Source organism: Pongo abelii, chromosome 13, assembly GCF_028885655.2.
Source record: "Pongo abelii isolate AG06213 chromosome 13, NHGRI_mPonAbe1-v2.0_pri, whole genome shotgun sequence".
Taxonomy (NCBI): Eukaryota; Metazoa; Chordata; class Mammalia; order Primates; family Hominidae; genus Pongo; species Pongo abelii.
Window position 1 is genome coordinate 101,476,570 of NC_071998.2, and position 22,103 is coordinate 101,498,672.

At 39.0% G+C, this 22,103-nt stretch overlaps 1 protein-coding gene and 1 long non-coding RNA gene across 14 annotated transcripts in view; one reads left to right on the forward strand and one right to left on the reverse strand.

Moving 5' to 3' along the window:
• Positions 1-22,103, forward strand: part of LOC112134913 (uncharacterized) — a 151,675-nt gene that overhangs the window by 118,129 nt on the left and 11,443 nt on the right. The window lies entirely within an intron of this gene.
• The window catches only part of SVEP1 (sushi, von Willebrand factor type A, EGF and pentraxin domain containing 1), a 202,477-nt gene that overhangs the window by 5,129 nt on the left and 175,245 nt on the right, over positions 1-22,103 (reverse strand). For 4 of the 6 annotated variants that reach the window (XM_009244733.4, XM_054520420.2, XM_063714347.1 and 1 more), the window contains 6 exons: positions 18,110-18,173; positions 15,863-16,036; positions 14,518-14,694; positions 7,926-8,096; positions 5,845-5,940; positions 3,961-4,056 (listed from right to left, as the gene is read on the reverse strand). In XM_009244733.4, coding sequence (XP_009243008.4) covers positions 3,961-4,056; positions 5,845-5,940; positions 7,926-8,096; positions 14,518-14,694; positions 15,863-16,036; positions 18,110-18,173 — 778 coding nt within the window. Of the gene's footprint in view, positions 1-20; positions 1,734-3,960; positions 4,057-5,844; positions 5,941-7,925; positions 8,097-14,517; positions 14,695-15,862; positions 16,037-18,109; positions 18,174-22,103 lie in introns of those variants that run through there. The other 2 variants (XR_008509939.2, XM_063714346.1) reach the window with 2 other exon arrangements.

Here is a 22,103-nt window from a genome sequence, read left to right on the forward strand (position 1 = left end):
GTTGCATGTCTTCTGCAGTGTTATTTTTTCCTCCCATGAGTATTTTTCAATGATGACTTATAAATCTCTATCTTCATCTAAATGAATTTTCTGGGAACCTAAACTATCATCCAACTGCCTATCACTCCGCTTGTATGTTTCACAGTCCTCTCAGACGCAGCGTGTCCATACTTAACTCCTTATCTCTACTCTCAAGCTTGCTTTTCCTGGCTTCTCTATCTCAGTAAATGGCAACACCTTCTACTCCAGTGCCCAAGCTGGAAACAGCTTTTACTTTTCCAACTAGTTTTGACTCTTCTTGGATTCTATCCCTCACAATAGATCTGTAACCAAGTAGCATTGATTCTTACTCTTTACTGTCTCTCAAATCTGCTCTTTTGTGGTTGTTTCTCCAGACTTCATTAATTCTTGCCACTTCTGCTTTTACAACCCCCCAATGAATCTCTCTATTATAAGTCTTGCTTTCTTCCACTTTTCATACTGTTGCCAAAATCAGTTTTCTAAAAGAAAATCCAGTCACATGATTTTCCTGCTTAAGATCCTTCAGTGGCTTCTGTTGCTGTCAACACATAATTTAGCATCTTGCACTTGGCATGTGATGCGTTTCCTGATCTGATGCTGCCCATCTTTAGAGCTTCATTCCAGCCACTCCCCCGCATTTCCTCTATGGCTTCGGTTATCCTTTGCTGAACACACCTGCATATTTTGTGGTCCATGCCTTTAGCTGCAACGATTTTCTTCTGGTGACTCCTTTTGTTTCTCCTCAGATTCTATGCTTGAGTAGCTTTTTCTGAACTTCAACATTTGGTTAGTTTACCCATTTTCACTGTTGTCATAGCCCATTTTATAGATTTTGATTAGCCTCTATGTTAACATGTCCTAGTTATCTATTTATAGGCCATTCCACATCTCTTCCCCTTTCCTAGATTGAAATTCTGGAGGGCAGGAGCCCCTGTTTTATATGGTTATGGTATGCTTAGTACTTAGGGGTGTAAGTAGGATCTATGCTGAGGTAGCTGCTGTAAGATTTGGCAAAACGAAGGCTATAGAGTTCAGTGTCATTAGGAGCATATTCTTATTAGAGAGCTAAGGTGTTAAAAGAAATGCAAATAAATCAAATCTATTTATTAGCTTTAAACTGCATGATTCTAACTAGTTGTGTAACATTTATAGAAATGGAATGTTAGAAAGTAGATTATTGTGATATTGAACAAGTTTAGAGATCAGAGGAAACTTAGGCAGGACTTGGGGGTTTAGTGAGGCTAGAATAGGTGGAGGAAAGGAATATCATGCGCAAATGTAAGGAGACTGGGGAGGAGAAGAGGCTGCTTGCAGGGGTAGTGAGAAAACCGTCACTGCAGGGCACAGTGTGTGATGGTAGGATAACATGTGAGTTGTGCTTCAGCTGTGCTGAAGCTGGCTTATGCAGCACCTTGGAAGTCAGAAGAATTCAGGGTGAATGTGGAGACTAAAATAGAGAACCATTTAGCCTCTTAAACATGGCAAAGACATGCCAAATTAGTACATTGATGATGTTCAGTCTGGAGGGACTTGGAGACAAGAAGGTCATAGGCCATGATCCAGAGTCTTTTACTGACTGGTGACAGTGGTGTGGAGTAGAATGTGAGAGATGCTGAGCAGGAAGGAACAAAAATAGTGATGGTGCTGTAACCTCAGATGAAAGGGAGGGTGAGTCAAGAGTAATTCATTCATTACCTGCACCAGTAAGGTACCTGGAAAAAAGCAGAGCTTGTTTATAGATGAGCAGGAGAAACGTGGGTAAATATCAAAGTTGATTTGTTATAAACAAACACTATATAGACTGCTTTCAGAGTCTCCAATAAGGCCTTCAAATTCAGCCTCCAGGACATATTTCCTTCTCTACATTCATGAATGGCTCAATTTTGGCTTTCGGTAGGGTGATGACTGCACGTCTGCTTTTGTCTGTTAACAGTACTTTTCAGTCTCATTTCTCTGGTTTACTTATTAAGAGTGCCTCTTTTACTCTCAAAAATGTCCTGGTTTGGAAGCTAAATCATATGGTCTTCCCAGCCTTAGGGTTCATGACAAGCTCTGGTGTTAGGAAGCCCTGTCTATACTTTACATGCCATTTATATTTTACTCCACTGAGGAGGTGGTATAAACATTGTTTATAGGAGGAATAGTGGTATGTCAGAATTAATACTTCATAAATATAGCAAGCTCTATGTTTTAAATGGTGGCTTAAAATTTTAGGGCATTAGAAAGGTAGTTTGTCATTTTAAATTGAGTTATTTGACATTTACTAAAAATATCTACTATATTTCGGCACTATGCTAAGCACTGGGGATATAAAGATGATAAAAAAAAAAATCCTTGCCCTCAAGTGGCGTATAATCTAGTGGGGGAAGGGATAGACAATCAAGCAATTGAACAGATGTCAAAGTACAGTGGGCCAAATACTGTATTTGAGGTCCGAAGAGGTGCTAAGAGGATGTTTGTTACTAATCAATCAACTACCGTTTGTTACTGTTGTCCATGATAAGAAACCATCTCTTTGATGAGTTTTGTAATATTTTTCCTTTTCTTTTTCTTTAAACTTTTTTTTAACTTTTATTTTAGGTTCAAGGGTACATATGCAGGTTTGTTATATAGGTACACTTGTGTCATGGGAGTTTGTTGTACAGATTATTTCATCACTCAGGTACTAAGCCTAGTTCCCAATAGTTATTTTTGCTGATCCTTTCCTTCCTCCCACCCTCTACCCTCAAGTAGGCTCCAGTGTCTATTGTTCCTATGTGTTTACGTGTTCTCATCATTTAGCTCCCACTTATAAGTGAGAACATGTAGTATTTGGTTTTTTGTTCCTTTTCTAAGGATGATGGCCTCCAGCTCCATCCATATTCCACAAAGGACATGATCTCATTCTTTTTTATGGCTGCAGGGCTATTACTAAAAAGTAAAAAAAAATAGGCTGGATGCAGTGGCTCATGCTTGTAATCTCAAAACTTTGGGAGGCCAAGGTGGGTGGATCACTTGAGGTCAGGAGTTCAAGATCAACCTGGCCAACATGGTGAAACTGTGTCTCTACTAAAAATAGAATAATTAGCAGGGTATGGCAGCAGGTGACTGTAATCCCAGCTACTCGAGAGGCTGAGGCAGGGGAATTGCTTGAACCTGGGAGGCAGAGGTTTCAGTGATTCGAGATTGCGCCACTGCACTCCAGCCTGGGTGACAATAGTGAAACTCTGTTCTCAAAAAACAAAACAAGACAAAACAAAAACAGATGCTGGGGAGGTTGTGGAGAAAAGGGAACACTTACACACTGTTGGTAAGAGTGTAAATTAGTTCAACTATTGAGGAAAGCAGTATGGCGATTCCTCAAAAGCCTAAAAACAGAACTACCATTCAACCCAAGCAATCCCATTACTGGGTATATACCCAAGGGAATAGAAATCATTCTACCATAAAAACACATGCTCGTGTATGTTCATTTCAGCACTATGCACAATAGCAAAGACATGGAATCAACCTAAATGCTCATCAATGGTAGACTGGATAAAGTGGTTTTTTTTTTTTTTTTTTTCCATTTTAACTTAAATTGTATTTATGTATAACCTTGCTCTTTCTAAAGAGTAGGCATGAATTTAGTAATTTAGCTTCTTAGAGATTAAAATAAATATTATTCTGAACCTCTGTGTGTTCTCTATGCTCTGCAAAATGAAGCAGATGACATAAAGAAGACAGATAATTGAGTAGACTTAGATGCTATTCTTTGGCACATGACCTGGAAACATGTTTAGGCAACCATAAAATTCAGTGTTGAGACACCAATCCAAGGGATCATCTTGAGGAATTTTTGAGAAACATCAGTACTTTTTCACTTTGCCACCACTTCTGAGTCTGAGTCACACTCTTCAATGTCCTCTGGAGTTTCATGGGACTGAGCCACCAAGAAAACAAACCATGAAACAGGCCTACCTGTATGACAGCGAGACCCCGTCCAGCCAGGCGGGCAGTCACACTGGTAAGGGGCCACACAGCGACCTCCGTTCAGACAGGGAAGAATGCAGATTGCTAAAAAAAAAAAAAAAAAAAAAGCTGGTGGGGATTGAAATGGTGTTGATCAAAGTACACATCTTAGATAGGTTCAAGGGTTCAGAAAACATTTTGCAGGAGTGAAACCTTATATGACTCACTAAATAACTTTCCTGCATTTGTTCTGCTTATTAATGAGTATCATTGGGAAAACACAATCAGGAAAGTAAGCCTGGATTCTTAGCCACATGTAATGACTCTAAGGCCAAATCCACTTTCACTGAAGACACTCGGTAATCAGTGTCTGCAAAGTGCTTTGCTTTAACTCTTCACAAAATAAGCAGAATGGTCTCCATTTATTATAGTTTCAAATTTCCATTACAAATTACATAAAATGTTCTAAGAGGATTTGGCTGCCTTGAGGCTGTCTTCCTGTCTTGAACTAAATGTGAGAATGGGAATCAGATAGGCTATAACATAGGGTTGGAGTTTGCAACATTTTGGTAACAATGGGACAACACACCCTTTATTTCCGAGAAGCTGAGGACTGATGGTGACTGAATGATGCCTCCCCAACACTGTTCATGACTATCATTCCTCCTCCTAGAAATCACTGAAATCTTTAAAGAGGCATAGTCTGTTTAAAAGATATGAGATTGTTGCCTTGCTCCCCAAAATCAAGTTCCCTAACCCCAATAGTCTTTGCATCACCTAGGAGTTGGTTAGCAATGCAGATGTCAGGTACCAACCCAGATCTGCTGATCTCCCAGATGATCTGTATGCACAGCAAAGCTTGGGAAGTGCTGGTGTAATGAAGGAGTACAGGCACATGCTCAGTGAGCCAGACCAGCTAAGGCAGCCAAGCCAGGCCTGTCGTGGGGTACCCCCAAGTCAATGCTCACTAAGTCTTTGGACTCGAAATAAGAGCAGGTTTAAGTCTGGGAGCTCTAGGTGAAATGGAATGATTGGGGTGAGCTGGAAGAGAAAAGTGTGATTTCTCTTTTTTTTTTAATCACTTGAGAATACTTGTTTTGGTGAGTTGTTAGCCTAAATTTATTTCCATCATACATTTTCCTTTATAGATTAGTTGAAAAAGTCACACTTAAAACATTTTAGTCTCCTATAAAATTTCTGCCCTGCAGGAAAAACTGGTATAGACCAATGGCCATCTCATGAATACACTGTTCCCGTTGAAATATGAAATCATTTTATCCTTATATATATATTTTAAGATATTGAAATAAAGTGTAGTTGAGATATTTAAAAAATTTAACATCACTATCTACACCTCCCTGGAATTTCAAATTCAAATGTTTCTATAAGGATCAAAATTCTATATTAATTTACCAAGTATGGATATAGGAGTGCCAGCTTTCCTTATTTTCTTAATTAGTAGAAACTATTCTTAACAACAAAGAGGAAATGGTGAGCTGCAAATATTACCTGCAAAGTACATGTTTTGCAGTGGTGCACGTTTATGCCAACTGCAGCAATGACTGACATAGCACATAGTAGACCCTGAGTTAAAGGAAGAGGATAGCTTGGAGACTTTAAAACAAGCTCCTTCTCAAGAAGACTTTTGCAAATTTGTGCCAGGGAGCATGTGAAGATGACTTTAGATGGATCTTAATAACAGTATTTTCAAAGTCATTAATATTCTAGATCTTCTGCAACCTGTTGACACATATGTGCTCTGTTTGGTGTGGACAGGGACTTACAGCAAATGAATTCTTCCCAACAGTACAACCATTTCCTGGTAACTCCCCTCAGGTGGGAGCAATCAGGCAATTTGTCAGGACTCAAAGTAAGATCTGAAGAGCAACTCACGTTCTTCACAGAGGCGCCCCATCCAGCCCTCTGGACAGGAACAAGCATTTGGGCGTTGGCAGATGCCCCCATTCTGACATGGGAATCGACAGACAGCTGGAAAAGAAGCAGGACGGGTCACAAATGCAGGGAATTACGAAGAGAAGGAGTCAGAAAATAGAATTGCCCCTTCATATCTCATACTTTGAGTCAAGCTTTCAGGAAGAGAGACAAAAATCGAATCTCAAGAGGGAATTTCATTATGTGGAGAAGTATAGCATTTTATTGGCTGCTATTATTTCAGTTTTCCCTGTAGCTTTATCGAGGTGCAACAAATAAAAATTGTATATATTTAAGATTTAAAACCTGATGTTTTATGTATAGATTGTGAAATAATCACCACAATTGAGCTAATTAGCACATTCATCCCCTCACATAGTTATTATTTTCTTTCTTTCTTTTTTTGTGGTGAGAACACAAGATCTATCCTTTCAGCAAATTTTCAGTATACAATACAGTATTGTTAACTACAGTCACATTGCTGGACATTAGAATTCCAGAACTTATTCATCTTGCATAACTGAAACTTTGATACCTTGAGCAACATCTCACTATCCTCACCCCCTCCCAGCTCCTGGGAACCACCATCTACTCTCTGCTTCTATGAGTTTGACTATTTTAGATTCCACCTATCAGCAAAGTCAGGCAGTATATGTCATTCTGTGTCTGGCTTATTTCATGTAGCATGATGTCCTCCAGGTTAATCCATGTTGTTGTAAATGGCAGGATTTTCTTCTTTTGCAAAGCTGAATAATATTTCATCATATCTGCCTATTTTTATCTGCATGTCTATCTAGTCTATCTTCTTAGTCATCATCATCATCATCATCTTTCTATCAACACACACATTTTTTTATCCATTTATCTGTCAACAGACATTTATGTTGTTCAATATCACACACACAACACTCATTCTGACTTTAGACTTTAAGTGAAGTCTGGGATATTCCTTTAAGATGTCCCCCCCCTCAGCACCCCTCTCAGAAGGCTCTACATTCTCTTACATCCCATGTATTGGTGATCTCACTTCTCATTGTTGCTGCCAGACAATGAGTCCTCTTTCTCTTGCAATAGCCCCTGTTTCTTTTGAGGCTCATGCCATTCATCCATTGACTTCCTCAATCTTCCCTGCCTCACCAGTTATTAAAGTCCAAATCTGTTTTTCTTGTAAATTTGTTTGAGTTCATTGTAGATTCTGGATATTAGCCCTTTGTCAGATGAGTAGATTGCAAAAATTTTCTCCCATTCTGTAGGTTGCCTGTTCACTCTGATGGTAGTTTCTTTTGCTGTGCAGAAGCTCTTTAGTTTAATTAGATCCCATTTGTCAATTTTGGCTTTTGTTGCCATTGCTTTTGGTGTTTTAGACATGAAGTCCTTGCCCATGCCTAAGTCCTGAATGGTAGGTGGGAATTGAACAATGAGAACACATGGACACAGGAAGGGGAACATCACACACCAGGGCCTGTTGTGGGGTGGGAGGAGCAGGGAGGGATAGCATTAGGAGATATACCTAATGTTAAATGACGAGTTAATGGGTGCAGCACACCAACATGGCACATGTAGACATAGGTAACAAAGCTGCACGTTGTGCACATGTACCCTAAAACTTAAAGTATTAAAAAAAAAAAAAAAAGTCCAAATCTGAACATTGTTTGTGGTCAACTCATCCAATTATTTAGTTCCTTGGTTTTATCTGTGTGTACTAACGTACTTCTTGACTTCTAGCAAATATTTGTAGAATGAATGAAATAATTATGTATAAAAATCATATTTTATTATAAAAGTGTACATTTTAGGACATAATACCAGGGTGCCTCATTACCTCTGTCTATTTTGCAAAATTTCAAGCACAGAACCTAAGAGTTCTATGTGCTTTTAAAACTCAAACCATAACATTAAAAGAAAATTACACAGCTGCTAAAAGAAATTTTAAAGCCAAGGAAAAATAAAGTAGTATGCATATTAATTGTTGGACAAATCAGATTTCTATACACATTTCCCTGCAGTTTCACTAAGAAATAATCATTCAAATATTTCCTTACCTCTGCAAATAGGTGGTGATGTCCATGTTCCATTTTCTAAACAAACACTCCTCAGGGAACCCTCCAACATGTATCCACTGTAACACGAGTAGGTGATCATGTCTCCATATTGATAATTCACGCCTCGAGCAATTGCATTTTCTACGTGAGCTGGTGGACCACATGAGATTTCTACAGGAAAACAAGACAACAATTAAGCTTGTGCTATTAACACAGACTGAGAACCCAGTCTCATCTCTCAGAATGAATTAAAGAGCAAAAATAAAATAAGGAAAACATTTTCACCTACTTATCTAGAATAGTAAGAACTAAAAGAAATAACTGCTGCTGTTGAGAAAAATTAGACATACAAAGATCAAAGGTTTTTTGTCTTCTGATTCAAATGTTGAAAGTGAGCCTATTTTAAACCTGAGGAAAGCAGTCTGTAGGACATCAAGAATTAGCTCTTGTACCTCATCAAATAACTGGCTGCAAGAGACTTTCAAAACAGGATGCTTATTAAATTAGGAGAGAAAGCATGATGATTGTAGTCTACTGTTTCAGAGTAAAGATCATTAATTGTAGTACTGCATATTGTATCAGGGCTATTTTATTAATGCCTAGAACAGTGCCTAACATGCAACATGCTCTTGAAAATGAGTCAGTGAATAAATATTGTCTCTAGTCTGTAGATGATCAATGAATACAACTTGATGAGGTTTATGAAATTCAAGGTTTCATGTTAGTTTTCCTCTTTTCAATACTGTAAAAGAGTGACTTTCTGCTTTTGGGATCTGTGATAGATTGGATGACAATCCTGTCTTAAAAGGGACATATGCTGTATATTTAAATAGAAATTGTATAACTGATATTGTTTTGAGAATTTTACAAGAAGCCTTAAGATAATTAGAATTATTCCGTGGTGGGACACAAGGCAAGGGCTAGATTGGTATCAGGATTCTAATCAGAATCCAGTTTGTTCAACTTTTGAATGAAGCATCCTTATGAGCTGGCTTCTAAAAGGTCACTTTGTTGTCATAATATTACCAAAAACTTGTTAGAGGAGATAATAAATTTGTATGATTTTTCTAAATTTTTTTTCCCTTCTAAGGTGGACAAAATGCCTACTATGCAACAGAAATCAGAAGGAAATAAGTGAATTATGTTTATTGATTTGCATATGTTAAACCAGCATTGCATCCAGGGGAAGAGGCCAACTTGATTGTGATGGATAAACTTTTTGATGTGCTGCTGGGTTTGATTCTCCGGTATTTTATTGAGGATTTTTGTATTGATGTTCATCAGAGAAATTGGCCTGAAGTTTTCTTTTTCTTGTATCTCCGCCAGGTTTTGGTATCAGGATGATGCTGGCCTCATAAAATGAGTTAGGGAGGAGTCCCTCCTTTTCAATTGTTTGGAATAGTTTCTGAAGGAATGGTACCAGCTCCTCTTTGTACCTCTGGGAGAATTCAGCTATAAATCTGTCTGGTCCTTGGCTTTTTTTGGTTGTAGGCTATTTATTACTGCCTCAATTTCAGAACCGGTTATTGGTCTATTCAGGGATCCAACTTTTTCCTGGTTCAGTCTTGGAAGGGTGTATGTGTCCAGGAATTTATCCAAGGGTGTATGTGTCCAGGAATGTATCCAAGGGTGCATGTGTCCAGGAATTTATCCATTTCTTCTAGATTTTCTAGTTTATGTGCATAGAGGTGTTTATAGTATTCTCTGATGGTTGTTTGTATTTCTGTGTCATCAGTGGTGATATTCCCCCCTTTATCATTTTTTATTGTCTATTTCTTTTTTTTATTAGTCTAGCTAGTGGTTTATTTTATTACTTTTTTCAAAAAAACAGTTCCTTGATTAATTGATTGTTTTGAAGAGTTTTTCGTGTATCTCCTTCAGTTCTGCTCTGATCTTGGTTATTTCTTGTCTTCTGCTAGCTTTAGGGTTTGTTTGCTCTTGATTCTCTAGCTCTTTTAGTTATGATGTTAGGGTGTCAATTTGAGATCATTTTATCTTTTTGATGTGGGCATTTAATGCTGTAAACTTCCCTCTTAACACTGCTTTAACTGTGTCCCAGAGATTCTGGTACATTGTCTCATTGTTCTCATTGCTTTCAAAGAACTTCTTGATTTATTCCTTAATTTCATGATGTACCCAGGAGTCATTCAGGAGCAGATTGTTCAATTTCCACATAGTTTTGTGGTTTTGAGTTTCTTAATTCTGAGTTCTAATTTGATTGAGCTGTGGTCTGACAGAATGTTTGTCATGATTTCAGTTGTTTTGCATTTGCTGAGGAGTGTTTTACTTCCAATTATGTGATCAATTGTAGAGTAAGTACTGTGAAGCAATGAGAAGAATGTATATTCTGTTGTTTTGGGGTGGAGAGTTCTGTAGATGTCTATCAAGACCATTTGATCCAGAGCTGAGTTCAAGTCCTGAATATCCTTGTTAATTTTCTGTCTCGATGATCTAATATTGACAGTGGGGTATTTAAAGTCTCCCACTGTTATTGTGTAAATGTCAAAGACTCTTTGTAGGTCTCTAAGAACTTGATTTATGAATTTGGGTGCTCCTGTACTGGGTGCATATATATTTAGGATAGTTAGTTCTTCTTGTTGAATTGAACCCTTTACCATTATGAAATGCCCTTCTTTGTCTTTTTTGATCTTTGCCGGTTTAAAGTCTGTTTTGTCAGAAACTAGAATTACAACCCCCGTTTTTTTCCTGCTTTTCATTTGCTTGGCATTTTATGTCTTTTAATTGGGGCATTTAGCTCATTTACATTTAAGGTTAGCATTGTTATGTGTGAATTTGATCCTGTCATCACGATGCTCGGTGGTTATTTTGCAGACTTGTTGATGTTGCTTCATCTTGTCATTGATATTTGTACTTCAGGGTGTTTTTGTAGTGGCTGGTAATGATTTTTCCTCTCCATATTTAGTGCTTCCTTCAGGAGCTCTTGCAAGGCAGGCCTGGTGGTGATGAATTCCCTCAGTGTTTTCTTGTTTGAAAAGGATTTTATTTCTCTTTCACTTATGAAACTTAGTTTGGCCGGCTATGAAATTCTGGGTTAGAAATTCTTTTAAGAATGTTGAATATTGGCCCCCAATCTCTTCTGGCTTTTAGGGCTTCTGCAGAGAGGTCTGCTGTTAGTCTGATGGGCTTCCCTTTGTAGGTCACCTGGCCTTTCTCTCTGGCTGCCCTTAACATTTTTTCCTTGGAGAACCTGAGGATTACGTGTCTTGGGGTTGATCTTCTCATGGAGTATCTTACTGGGGTTCTCCGGATTTCCTGAACTGGAATGTTGGCCTTGTCTTCCTAGGTTGGGGAAGTTCTCCTGGATGATATCCTGAAGTATGTTTTCCAAGTTGGTTCTATACTCATCTCTTTCGGGTACCCCAATCAATCATCGTTTCGGTCTTTTTACATAATTTCAGAGTTCTCAGAGGTTTTGTTCATTCCTTTCATTCTTTGTTCTCCTTGTATGCCTGTCTTATTTCAGCAAGATAGTCTTCAAACTCTAAAATTCTTTCCTCCACTTGGTCCATTCAGCTATTGATACTTGTTGCATTGTGAAGTTCTCGTGTTGTGTTTTTCAGCTCCATCAGGTCATTTACATTCCTTTCTAAACTGGTTATTCTGGTTAACAGATCCTGTAATGTTTTATCCTGGTTCTTAGCATCTTTGCATTGGGTTAGAACATGTTCCTTTAGCTCAGCGAACTTCATTATTACCGACTTTCTGAAGCCTACTTCTTTCAATTCATCAATCCCAGCCTCTTCCCAGTTCTGTGCTTTTCCTGGAGAAGTGTTGCAGTCATTTGGATGAGAAGAGGAACTCTGGCTTTTTGAGTTTTCAGTGTTTTCTTCATTGATTTTTTTTTCTCATCTTCCTGAGTTCTCCAGTTTTGATCTTTGAGGCTGCTGACCCTTTGGATGAGGCTTTTGTGAGGGCTTGTTTGTTGATGGCTGTTGTTGCTTTCTCTGTTTTTTCTTTTAACAGTCAGGCCCCTCTTTTGTAGGGCTGCTGTGGTTTGCTGGGGGTCCACTCCAGACCCTATTTGCCTGGGTCCCACCTGCATCTGAAGGTGTTACCAGATGGTTGCCTGCTCCTTCCTCTGGGAGCTCTGTCCCAGAGGGGCACTGACCTGATGCCAGCAGGAACACCCTTGTGTAAGGTGTCTGGTGACCCCTGTTGTGTGGGGGGGGTCTCATCCCAATCAGGAGGCATGGGATCAGAGATTCACTTAAGAAAGCGCTCTAGCTGCCCCTTGGCAAAGCAGGTGCACTGTGCTGTGGGGAATCCCACTAGTCCAGCCTGCTTGGATTCCTCAGAGCCAGCAGGGGAAGAACTAAGCCTGCTGATCTGTGGAGACCATGGCCACATGGAGCCCCAGGAGCTCCATCTCAGGGAGATCAGAGTTCTGTTCGTAAACCCCTGGCTGGAGTTGCTGAAATTCCTGCAGGCAGGCCCTGCTTAGTGAGGAGGGAAGGGTCAGGTCCAGCCTAAGGAGGCAGTCTGGCTACCATCTGTCACAGCTGCTGTGCTGCACTGTGGGGAATTCCTCCTCTGTCCAAATTGCCCAGTCTCTCTGGCATCAGCAGGGAAAAAAATGGCAGACTGGAGCTGCAGTGATGGTGGCCGCCCCTTCCCCCAGAAGCTCAGTCATCTTAGGCAGGAGGCAGCCACAGTGATGGTGGCTTCTCCCCCCTCCGATAACTCGGTAGTCTTAGGCAGCTCCGATAACTCGGTAGTCTTAGGCAGTTTTCAGCTGAGTGGCCGCCAGGAATCTGCACAGCTCTGTGCTTGGGACCCAAGTCCCTGGTGGCGTGGGCTCATGAGGGGGATCTCCTGATCTGCAGGTTGCACAGATCCATGGAAAAAGTGTGGTTTCCTGAGTGGGGTAGCACAATCACTCACTGCCTCCTTTGGTTGGGGGTGGGAGCTCTGCTTGCCCCATGTGTCTCCCAGGTGGGCCGTTGTACCACCTTGCTTTTTCTCACTTTCTGTGGATTGTGCCAACTGCCTAGTCAGTCCCAATGAGAGAACCTGGATACCTCAGTTGCTGGTGCAGGATTCACTCACTGTTTTTGTTCTTCTCAGTGGGTAGCTCCGGCCACAGCTGTTTCTAGTTGGCCATCTTGACCCCTCCCCGCAAAATAAACATTCTAATACTGCAATAAGCTGCTAGCTGAAAATTCAGGGACTTGGGCTGTTGTGTATATCTTCCTATTAGGAATTATTGCTAATATGCATCAATTTGTTTATTCTTCAAATCTATTAAGATATCTATAATAACTACAAGATAGGTATAGTTGAGACTCTTAACAAATGACAGCCCTAAGACTCAGAGAAGTAAGGCACTAGCATAAGTTTAGAGTTAAACATTTCAGAGAAGTAAGGCACTAGCATAAGTTTAGAATTAAACATTTTGAGGACAGAATTCAAACTCAGGCCTTTCTGATTCCAGAATCCCCATGACCTTCACAGGCATATTTCTTATCTCATTAAGTGGAGTGCAAGTGTACTGAAGATGAAGACCATTGTAGGCATGATACATTCTTATACTATGCAGCCTTGTGCCTTGCCTCTGGTCGGACTCAATGAATATTTTAATTGATTACTGTAGAGGGAGTAGCTTAGACAACAAATGAGCCTGGAGAGCAGGGGGATTTTTATTTTTATTTATTTTTTGAGATGCAGTCTTGCTCTGTCTCCCAGGCTGGAGTGCAGTGGTGCGATCTTGGCTCATTGCAACCTCCACCTTCCAGGTTCAAGAGATTCTCCTAACTCAGCCTCCTGAGTAGCTGGGATTACAGGTGTGTGCCACCATGCCCAGCTTACTTTTGTATTTTTAGTAGAGACGGGGTTTTGCCATGTTGGCCAGGCTGGTCTCAAAGTCCTGACCTCAGGTGATCTGCCCACCTCGGCCTCCCACAGTGCTGGGATTATAGGTGTGAGCCACCGCACCCTGCCGGCAGTGAGATGTTTTAAATGGAGTTAGAAAAAGTGTGTGTTAAAAAAGGTTGCATTATCACAAGGCTGCAAAAGATGCCTCCAGATTGCATAAATGCAGTAACAAAGCGCTAACCTATAGTGCTAGTGCTAGCAACGTAGTGCTTGCTAGTGGTTCTCAGATTGTGTTTCCTGGGCCAGCAGCATCCTCATCAGCAACATCTAGAAATGTGTTTTAACAGGTTCTCTAGGTGGTTCTGACGCAGGCTCAAGTTTGAGAACCACTGTGGAATAATTTTTCTATTGCAAAACATTCATAGTCTATTAAAGGATAGTTTGGGGACCCTGACAGTGTGGAGAAAAATTTGTATTTTGAATTTAATATCTTGCTCATTCTTGGAGGAGCACATTTTGAAAATCTGTTCAGTGAATCCTAGTCAGGTGGGTTTTAGTTTAGTTCTGGAAAGCTTTTTTTTTAAATGTTTGAAATTTGAAGATTAAAAAAAATTTACAAACATTAATGAGGAAGATGATAACTGTGATGGCACAGAGATCTAAATATCTACAACTAAGTGACTTGATTGAAAACAACCTCACAGGGATGGGAAAACATTTCACACTAGCGGCATGAACTGGCTTCCACCTGCTGACTTACTTTCACATTTGGCGCTTGTCTGTGTCCACATCTCATCGGGGTTGCAGGTAATGATGCCGTGGCCCTGCAGCAGAAATCCTTCCCTACATTTGATGGACACATTCTGATCAACATAAAACTCCTTTTCAGACAGCAGAGCATTCTCAGGAATCACAAAAGGAACAGGGCATGGATTTGCTGTCAAAAAGAAAAGAAAATGCTTACTGATATTTCCCCTCTTTTCCTAATGTATTTCTTCGAAGGCAGAGTAGTAGTCCTATAAGAGATGGGTTCTCAATAATGATCATATAAGATTTAAAAATGTGGAACTTCGAACATTAGACACAGACTTGTTTTGCATCCTCATGAAATTATATGTAAAGATAAAGCCAGATAAGATCAGAAAACATGAAGTTATTCAACCACTAATGCAAGGTCCTAAAAGTTGAAGATGACAATTTATGCCTCAAATTATGGGCCACAACATTATTTTAGACTGATTTTTGGATCAGCATTGTGAAAACAAAAGGCATACTAGAAATCAAGGGGTATATCAAATATTCCCTTATTTGAAGAATATCAAATACTTCTCATTGTCACCTTACTTTCTTTTATTGAACATCCTTCAGGAGGATGGAACCAGGAAACCATCAGACATTTCTATGTGAGCTGAATATGACTTTAGACTCATACTGCTATGGGCAGGATATTAGAACTAGTGGAGTTTGCATGCTTTATTGATAAAGATGGATTCATTTTTATAGGCCCGAGGGAAACACAGGAAATGATGATGGCATTATGCGTGCTTAGCGCAAGTGTTTGACACACATGTCAACACATATTTCTAGCAATTTCAGATTTTTAAATAGGCACAAAAGTATTTTGAGTGAGGTACACTTCCGTTGTTACTGCCTTATGATGATACTTGAAACAGTAACAAGAGCAATCTCAACTTATACCTTGCTTGTGAATATTGTTTTCATTCGAATGGTTATAACTCATTATCTTAATTTATCATATTTATATATACTTCATTATATTAACATCATATATTAAATGTATTTTCTTTCATTTCTTTCCTATCCCCAGTAGAATTCATGATACATGTATGTCAAAATTTTTTCATTAAGTTGCATTTTCTCTTAGTAATCACTCAAGGAATCTGACAAAAGCTGATTCTCAGACAGGACTTAGATAACACAAATAGATTTTTAAAATAGCCCAGAGAATTCAGCTTGGATAGGCATTAATTGCTTTCTCTGGGCCCATATCCCTTATGAGTGGAGTTTCCTCTATGTTTGGGATATGTGAGAAGCTAATTGTGAAACTGAATCTGATTAAAATTTCTCCTAAAGTCAACACACACGTTTGCAGAGAGGGACTGGGTGGCTCCAGGTTCCATTTTCAGTGCAGTGTGCCTCAGACGGCCCTTCAAGACTGTAGCCTCTGTTGCAGGAATATACCACGTGGAGTCCAGTCGTCGTGTTTTCAATGTCAGCTTTCCCATTGAGAAATTCAAGTGGAGTTTCACACCTGGCCTCTAAAAACAAGAATAAAAGCCTCATATTAATTGCTTCACCAATTCCTCTTTCCTTCTTTTCCTATGATTGCCAAAGATACTTCATGGAATATATAAAATATTATGGCCTACTCATGTGTGAAGCACAGTGATATTCATTGAAGGAGAAAAATATAGCATACCTAATTATTGGATTGATACATGCATGCAATTAAAGATTGGGATTTAGTCCTATTGACTCCAGCTGTCTTTATGTATTATTAATAATGCTGGGGACAGGGAGTATGGATGAACAGGTGGGTAAAATAAAACAATCTCATTGTAAGTTGCTAACAATGGCCAAGAACTTTTCAAACAATATTAAATTTATTTCTTACAACACTTAAGTTGTAAGCCCAAATAAAATACAGGATGTCCTGCTAAATTTCAGTATCAGATAAATAACAAATACATTTTTAGTATAAGCATGTCTCAAATATTGCATATTTATAAGTTTACATTTAAATTATTTATTATCTGAAATTTAAATATAACTGCATGTCCTGTATTTTTGTTTCTTCTAAATCTGGCAACCTTACTTATAGCAACTCTGAGATTATCTCATGTAACAGTTGACAAAAAGTGAGGCTTAGAGAAGTTAAATAATTTGGTCAAGGTCATACTGCTTGTAAGAAGAGAAAATATAAAATTATCAGAAGGTAAAAGATAATAGGAAACTATAAAGAACAGGGACCCAAGAGCTTGTGGAGAATTAGAATAAATGACATTTTATATGGCTTTTGAGGAATATGCTGACTTCATAAACTGGTGAGTATTACAGTAAAGTTATAAAGAATGATTTTGCATTATTGTGAGAAATGTTATTAACAGGGATGCTATGAGGAAAATAGGATCACCCTTTCAAGAATCTCAAAAAATGCGCTTGAGTCTTAATTTTATAATTTTTTGAAGGCAGAGAAGGTGGTTCTAGACTAGTGGTTCTCAAGTTTGGCGGTACCTTAGAGAACCTGGGAAGCATTTATGGCCTATCACAGACCAAATGAGTCCAGATCTTTATATTGAGGGCTACTTTGCAGTATTATATTAAAAATTCCCCAAACAATTCAAATGTGAACTCAGAGTTGAGTCCCTGGACTAGAAGCTAATGGACTTCTTTCAGCCCAAAGTTGAGTACGCTGGGATCACAGATCTTAACCTTGGCTGCACTTTGAAATCACATAGGGAGCTTTAAAATGCTATTGATGCTGTGCCAGGCGTGGTAGCTCATGCCAGTAATCCCGGCACTTTGGGAGGCTGAGGCACGTGGATTGCTTGAAGCCAGGATTTCGAGACCAGCCTGGCCAACATGGTGAAACCCCGTCTCTACTGAAATACAAAAAATTACCCGGGCATGGTGGAACATGCCTGTAGCCCCAGCTACTCGGAAGGCTGAGGCATGAGAGTCGCTTGAGCCCGTGAGGTGGAGGTTGCAGTGAGCTGAGGTTGCACTACTGCACTCCACCCTGGGTGACAGAGTGAGACTCTATTTAAAAATAAAAATAAAAATAAAAATACATACATACATTGTCCTTTGGCAGAGAAGGGAATACTGGGGATAAAGTTATGTGCATTAACCCACATTTTGCCAAATAAACTTGGTTGTTCTCATAAAATGAGTTAATGTAAAATTCCATGCAGAATATTAATTGATTTGACAGATGGACCAACTTGACAGATGGACCAACAGTACATTAAAAGTATTGGCTAGTATTGTCACCAAAAAAACAACAGCTCTAAGCCCTCTATAATTATTTGAGAAAACCCCCCACAAAAATGCTAATAAACTCAATAATTAACTAGTTTTTAAACAAAATGTTTGCCATTCCAGAGTCAGTAATCTTGTGTCCTATTGCAGTTAATTGTTAATCCCTGCTACAGTTTTTGATCCTTTTATTGGTTTACTGCCCTTGAGAAGAAGCCCATTAAAAGGTTCTCATATGGCTTATGGAGTTGGCTTACATTTTAATTACAAAACTAACCTATAAAGAAAATGTAGCCACACTGTTATTTTGTGTCCTCAGTGTCATTTTGGGGGCTAAGTGTCATTCAACTCACCTTTGCATATTGCCACCCCTCCACTCCACTGTCTGTTCTCCTGGCAGACGCGTTCCCTGTTGCCCTGTGAAACAATGGAGAAAGGTCATCAAGCTCATAACTCTACAACAGAAAGATAATAAGGAAATGCAAAGTAATCTTAGCTATGGCCTCGAATCGCTCAGCACTGGAATGCTAAATAAACATGTTAAATAAATACAGTTTAAGGAGTAGATTTAGACTTTCAAAAATGTTTTTATCAAATTGCTTCAAAATTCACACTCTGGCAGACCAGTATAATTAAGGTACAGACTTTGCTTCACCTTTTATTTTAAATGGCAACTAATTATAATCTGTAGCTAAGACTGACAAAGAATGCATTAGAAGTGGTCAAACGGTAGTATTCTTAGAAATATATGAATCATAGTATCATAATATATGTATATACACACACATACATACACAATAGAGTACTATTTGGCCATAAAAACAGATGTGATGTATACACATAACAATATATATATATACACACACACACACACACACACACTTATATCTCACATTTTCTTTATCCATTCATCCATCGATGACACCCAACACTTAGGCTGACTCCATATATATCTTGGTAATTGTGTATCCCAAAAATGTATACAATTATGATTTGACAATCAGAAATAATATTAAGCATACATTCTAAAAATGCAAACCCCCAGAAACTATTTGGTTTAGATGATCTTGGCCTAGCAATATGTACTCTTTTTCTTTTTACAACTTCTCAGGTGATTCTCAAGCAGATGGTAGTGAACTCCACTGATTATAAGAGCAGCAATTTGTCAGTGATTCTCAGTCCTGGCTGCACACACGAATCACCAAGGGAACTCTGAAAAGGGTACTGCTGCCCCAGACTCAATCCACAGAGATATTGAATTAATTAGTCTGACGTGAGAACAGGTATTTGCATTAAAAAAAATGCTGTCTGATGGAAAAATTCAAACACATGAGAAATACCAACAGTAGAAAGAACAGTATAAGAAACTACCATGTAGACATCACCCAGTTTATCCAATTAACTCAAGGCCAACCTTGTTTCATGTAAGCCCCACCCCTTCCATGAAGTCACATTATTTTGAAGCAAATTCTAGACTTCAAAACATTTAACAATAATTATTTCAGTATGAATCGCTAAAAGAGCTCTTAAAAATTATAACCACATTATCACAGCTTAAAAAGTAACAATTCCTTAATAAAATGTCCAGTTTTCAAATTTCCAATTGTTGCATAAATTTCATAATTTATTTAAATAGTTCTGTTGAATAAGTACCAAATAAGATCCACACACTGAGACTAGTTTATGTTTCTGTGATGGTTAATTTTATGAACAAATGTACAGCAAACTGATGGGTCATTACTTTTTTTTTTTTTTTTTGAGACAGAGTTTTGCTCTGTTGCCCAGGCTGGAGTGCAGTGGTACGATCTCGGCTCGCTGCAACCTCCACCTCCTGTGTTCAAGCGATTCTCCTGTCTCAGCTTCCCAAGTAGCTGAGACTACAGGTGCCTGCCACCACACCCTGCTAATTTTTGTATTTTTTAGTAGAGATGGGGTTTCACCATGTTGGACAGGCTGGTCTCAAACTTGTGATCCCAGGTGATCTACCCGCCTCAGCCTCCCAAAGTGCTGAGGTTATAGGCGTGAGCCACCATGCCCAGCCTTGATGGGTCATTACATTTGAAGAAGCGTTAATAGATAATTAACCTTTAAACTTTTGGAAACATCCTGGTATTAACTACAAAATTGAGAGCGCGATAATAGTGATTGCTGTCACTCTGAGCTCCACGCTAGAATCACCTAAGAAACTCTTTACAAATACTGATGTACAGCAACTTGAGTGGGCCATGAGGTGCCCAGCTTAAACACTGCTTCTGGATGTGTCTGTGAGGATATTTCTGGATGAGATTAGCATTTAAATTAGTGGATCATGTAAAGTAGATTGCCCTCCCCGATGTGGAGTGTGGGGGGCATCTTCCAAAACACTGAGGGACCAAATAGAACAAAACGTGGAAGGAGGAAATGGCCCTCTTTTTCTTCCTCACCACTTGAGTTGGGACTCAATCTCCTCCTCTATCTTCAGACAGGGGTTTACATCATCAGCTCACCTAGTTCTCAGACCTTTGGACTTAGACTGAATTACACCACCAGCTTCTCAGGGTCTCCAGTTTGCAGACAGAAGATCCTGGGATTTAGCCTCCATTAACGTGTGACCCAATTCCTCATTTTATATATATATATATATTCTTCTCTCTCTCTCTCTCCTATTGGTTCTCTTTCTTTGGAGAATCATGACTAATGCAATGTCTCTTATGTCCCTCTAAAATTAGTTTCCTTCTCTATTTACTCCCCTCTGCCCTGTCAATTTATTTGTCTTGGACACTGAAAAACTGGGTCATTGGTCCTGTATCTGTTCCCACAGATAGAATTTTCTGTGGTGTCTCTGACACAGTTTGTTGGATTTAGAGGCTTGATAAGTTCCATATTCATTTTGTGTGTGTGTGGTGGAGGTAGGAGAGCACACAATGTTTTCATAGATTGGGGTTGTTCACCCATCCAGAGACACATAATGTCTCATTGTCTCCATTTTTTGTGACTTCAGCAGCCATGGATGATCATGACCTAAATCCATTAATTCTTAGGAGTTGTGAATTCTGCTATTTAAATTCTATTTTATCATTGTTAACTGTAACTTCCCCTTATCTACTGTTTGGTTATCTAGTCAAACAGGTAGCACTGGAAAGACAATTCTTCCTCTTCAGTTGTCTGCTTTTAAAATAATGAGTTTGTTCATAAGCATCCTTTAAGAGTTTCTAACTAATTTTTTAAAGTATCATTATAAGCCTAGTGTCATTTATGACCTATTTGATGTGTTTCAGTCCATTGAAGTTATTATGCTTGTTAATGCTAAAATGGTCTCATCTTGACCTGTGGGAGCCTTGTCCAGTAGCTTCTGAATCCTTTTGACATGTAGTCTTTGTTAGGTTCCCTGCTATTTCATGTGACAAGAGTTTCCAGGCAATCTTTTACCAGACCTGGAATTTGTAATTTCTCCAAGTAACTGAACATTAATATTTTAAAAAGTTTCTCAAGTGATTCTAACATGTATAATAGCTTGGAGTGAGAGCAATCACTATTGCACCTTTCTCAATTTTTCAGTTAACATATGTTTCCACAAATTTTTAAATTATCTGCTTCAAATTTAATGACAGTTTGCTCTATATTTGTTCATAATTTTATATTACTTTTCTTCTTAATAAACTGCAAGATTAATATTCTTGCATGAAGAACGAGGTTTCAAAAACAGGAAAACACTCCGAATGTAATCACCATTACATTATCATCTTTTGAGGAAAGAAGATACATATAAGCCTGGTCCCAGATTGCATATACCTATCTTATGATAATTCTTGCACTGCATGGTCAGAAAATAATGGGACATGCAAAACATTTAACAGAAAACTGGCGATGAATACTTTTTTTTTTTTTTTTTTTGAGACAGGGTTTCACTCCTATCACCCAGGCTGGAGTGCAATGGTGCGATCATGGCTCACTGCAACCTCTGCCTCCTGGGCTTAAGCGATCCTCCTCCCTCAGTCTCCTGTGTAGCTGGGACTACAGGCACATTCCATTGCGCCTGGCTATTTTCTGTATTTTTTGTAGAGACTGGGTCTTACTATGTTGCCCAGCCTGGTCTTGAACCCCTGAGCTCAAGTGATCCACCCTCCTTGGCTTCCCAAAGTGCTGAGATTACAGGTGTGAGCCATGACACCCAGCCAAAACCTACCTTTAAATACCATTATAACAATAAAAATAAAAAAGAGTTTCCTGAAAAACTAAATGACAACATGGTGTAATGTAAAATAGGCCTCTTAAGTTTCAAGTTTAGTGATACGGTGATGCTTTCAGCAAAACTGATTGATCTAGCTCTCCCACTAAAGTAAACAGAGACCTAGGTGCTGCGGAGGG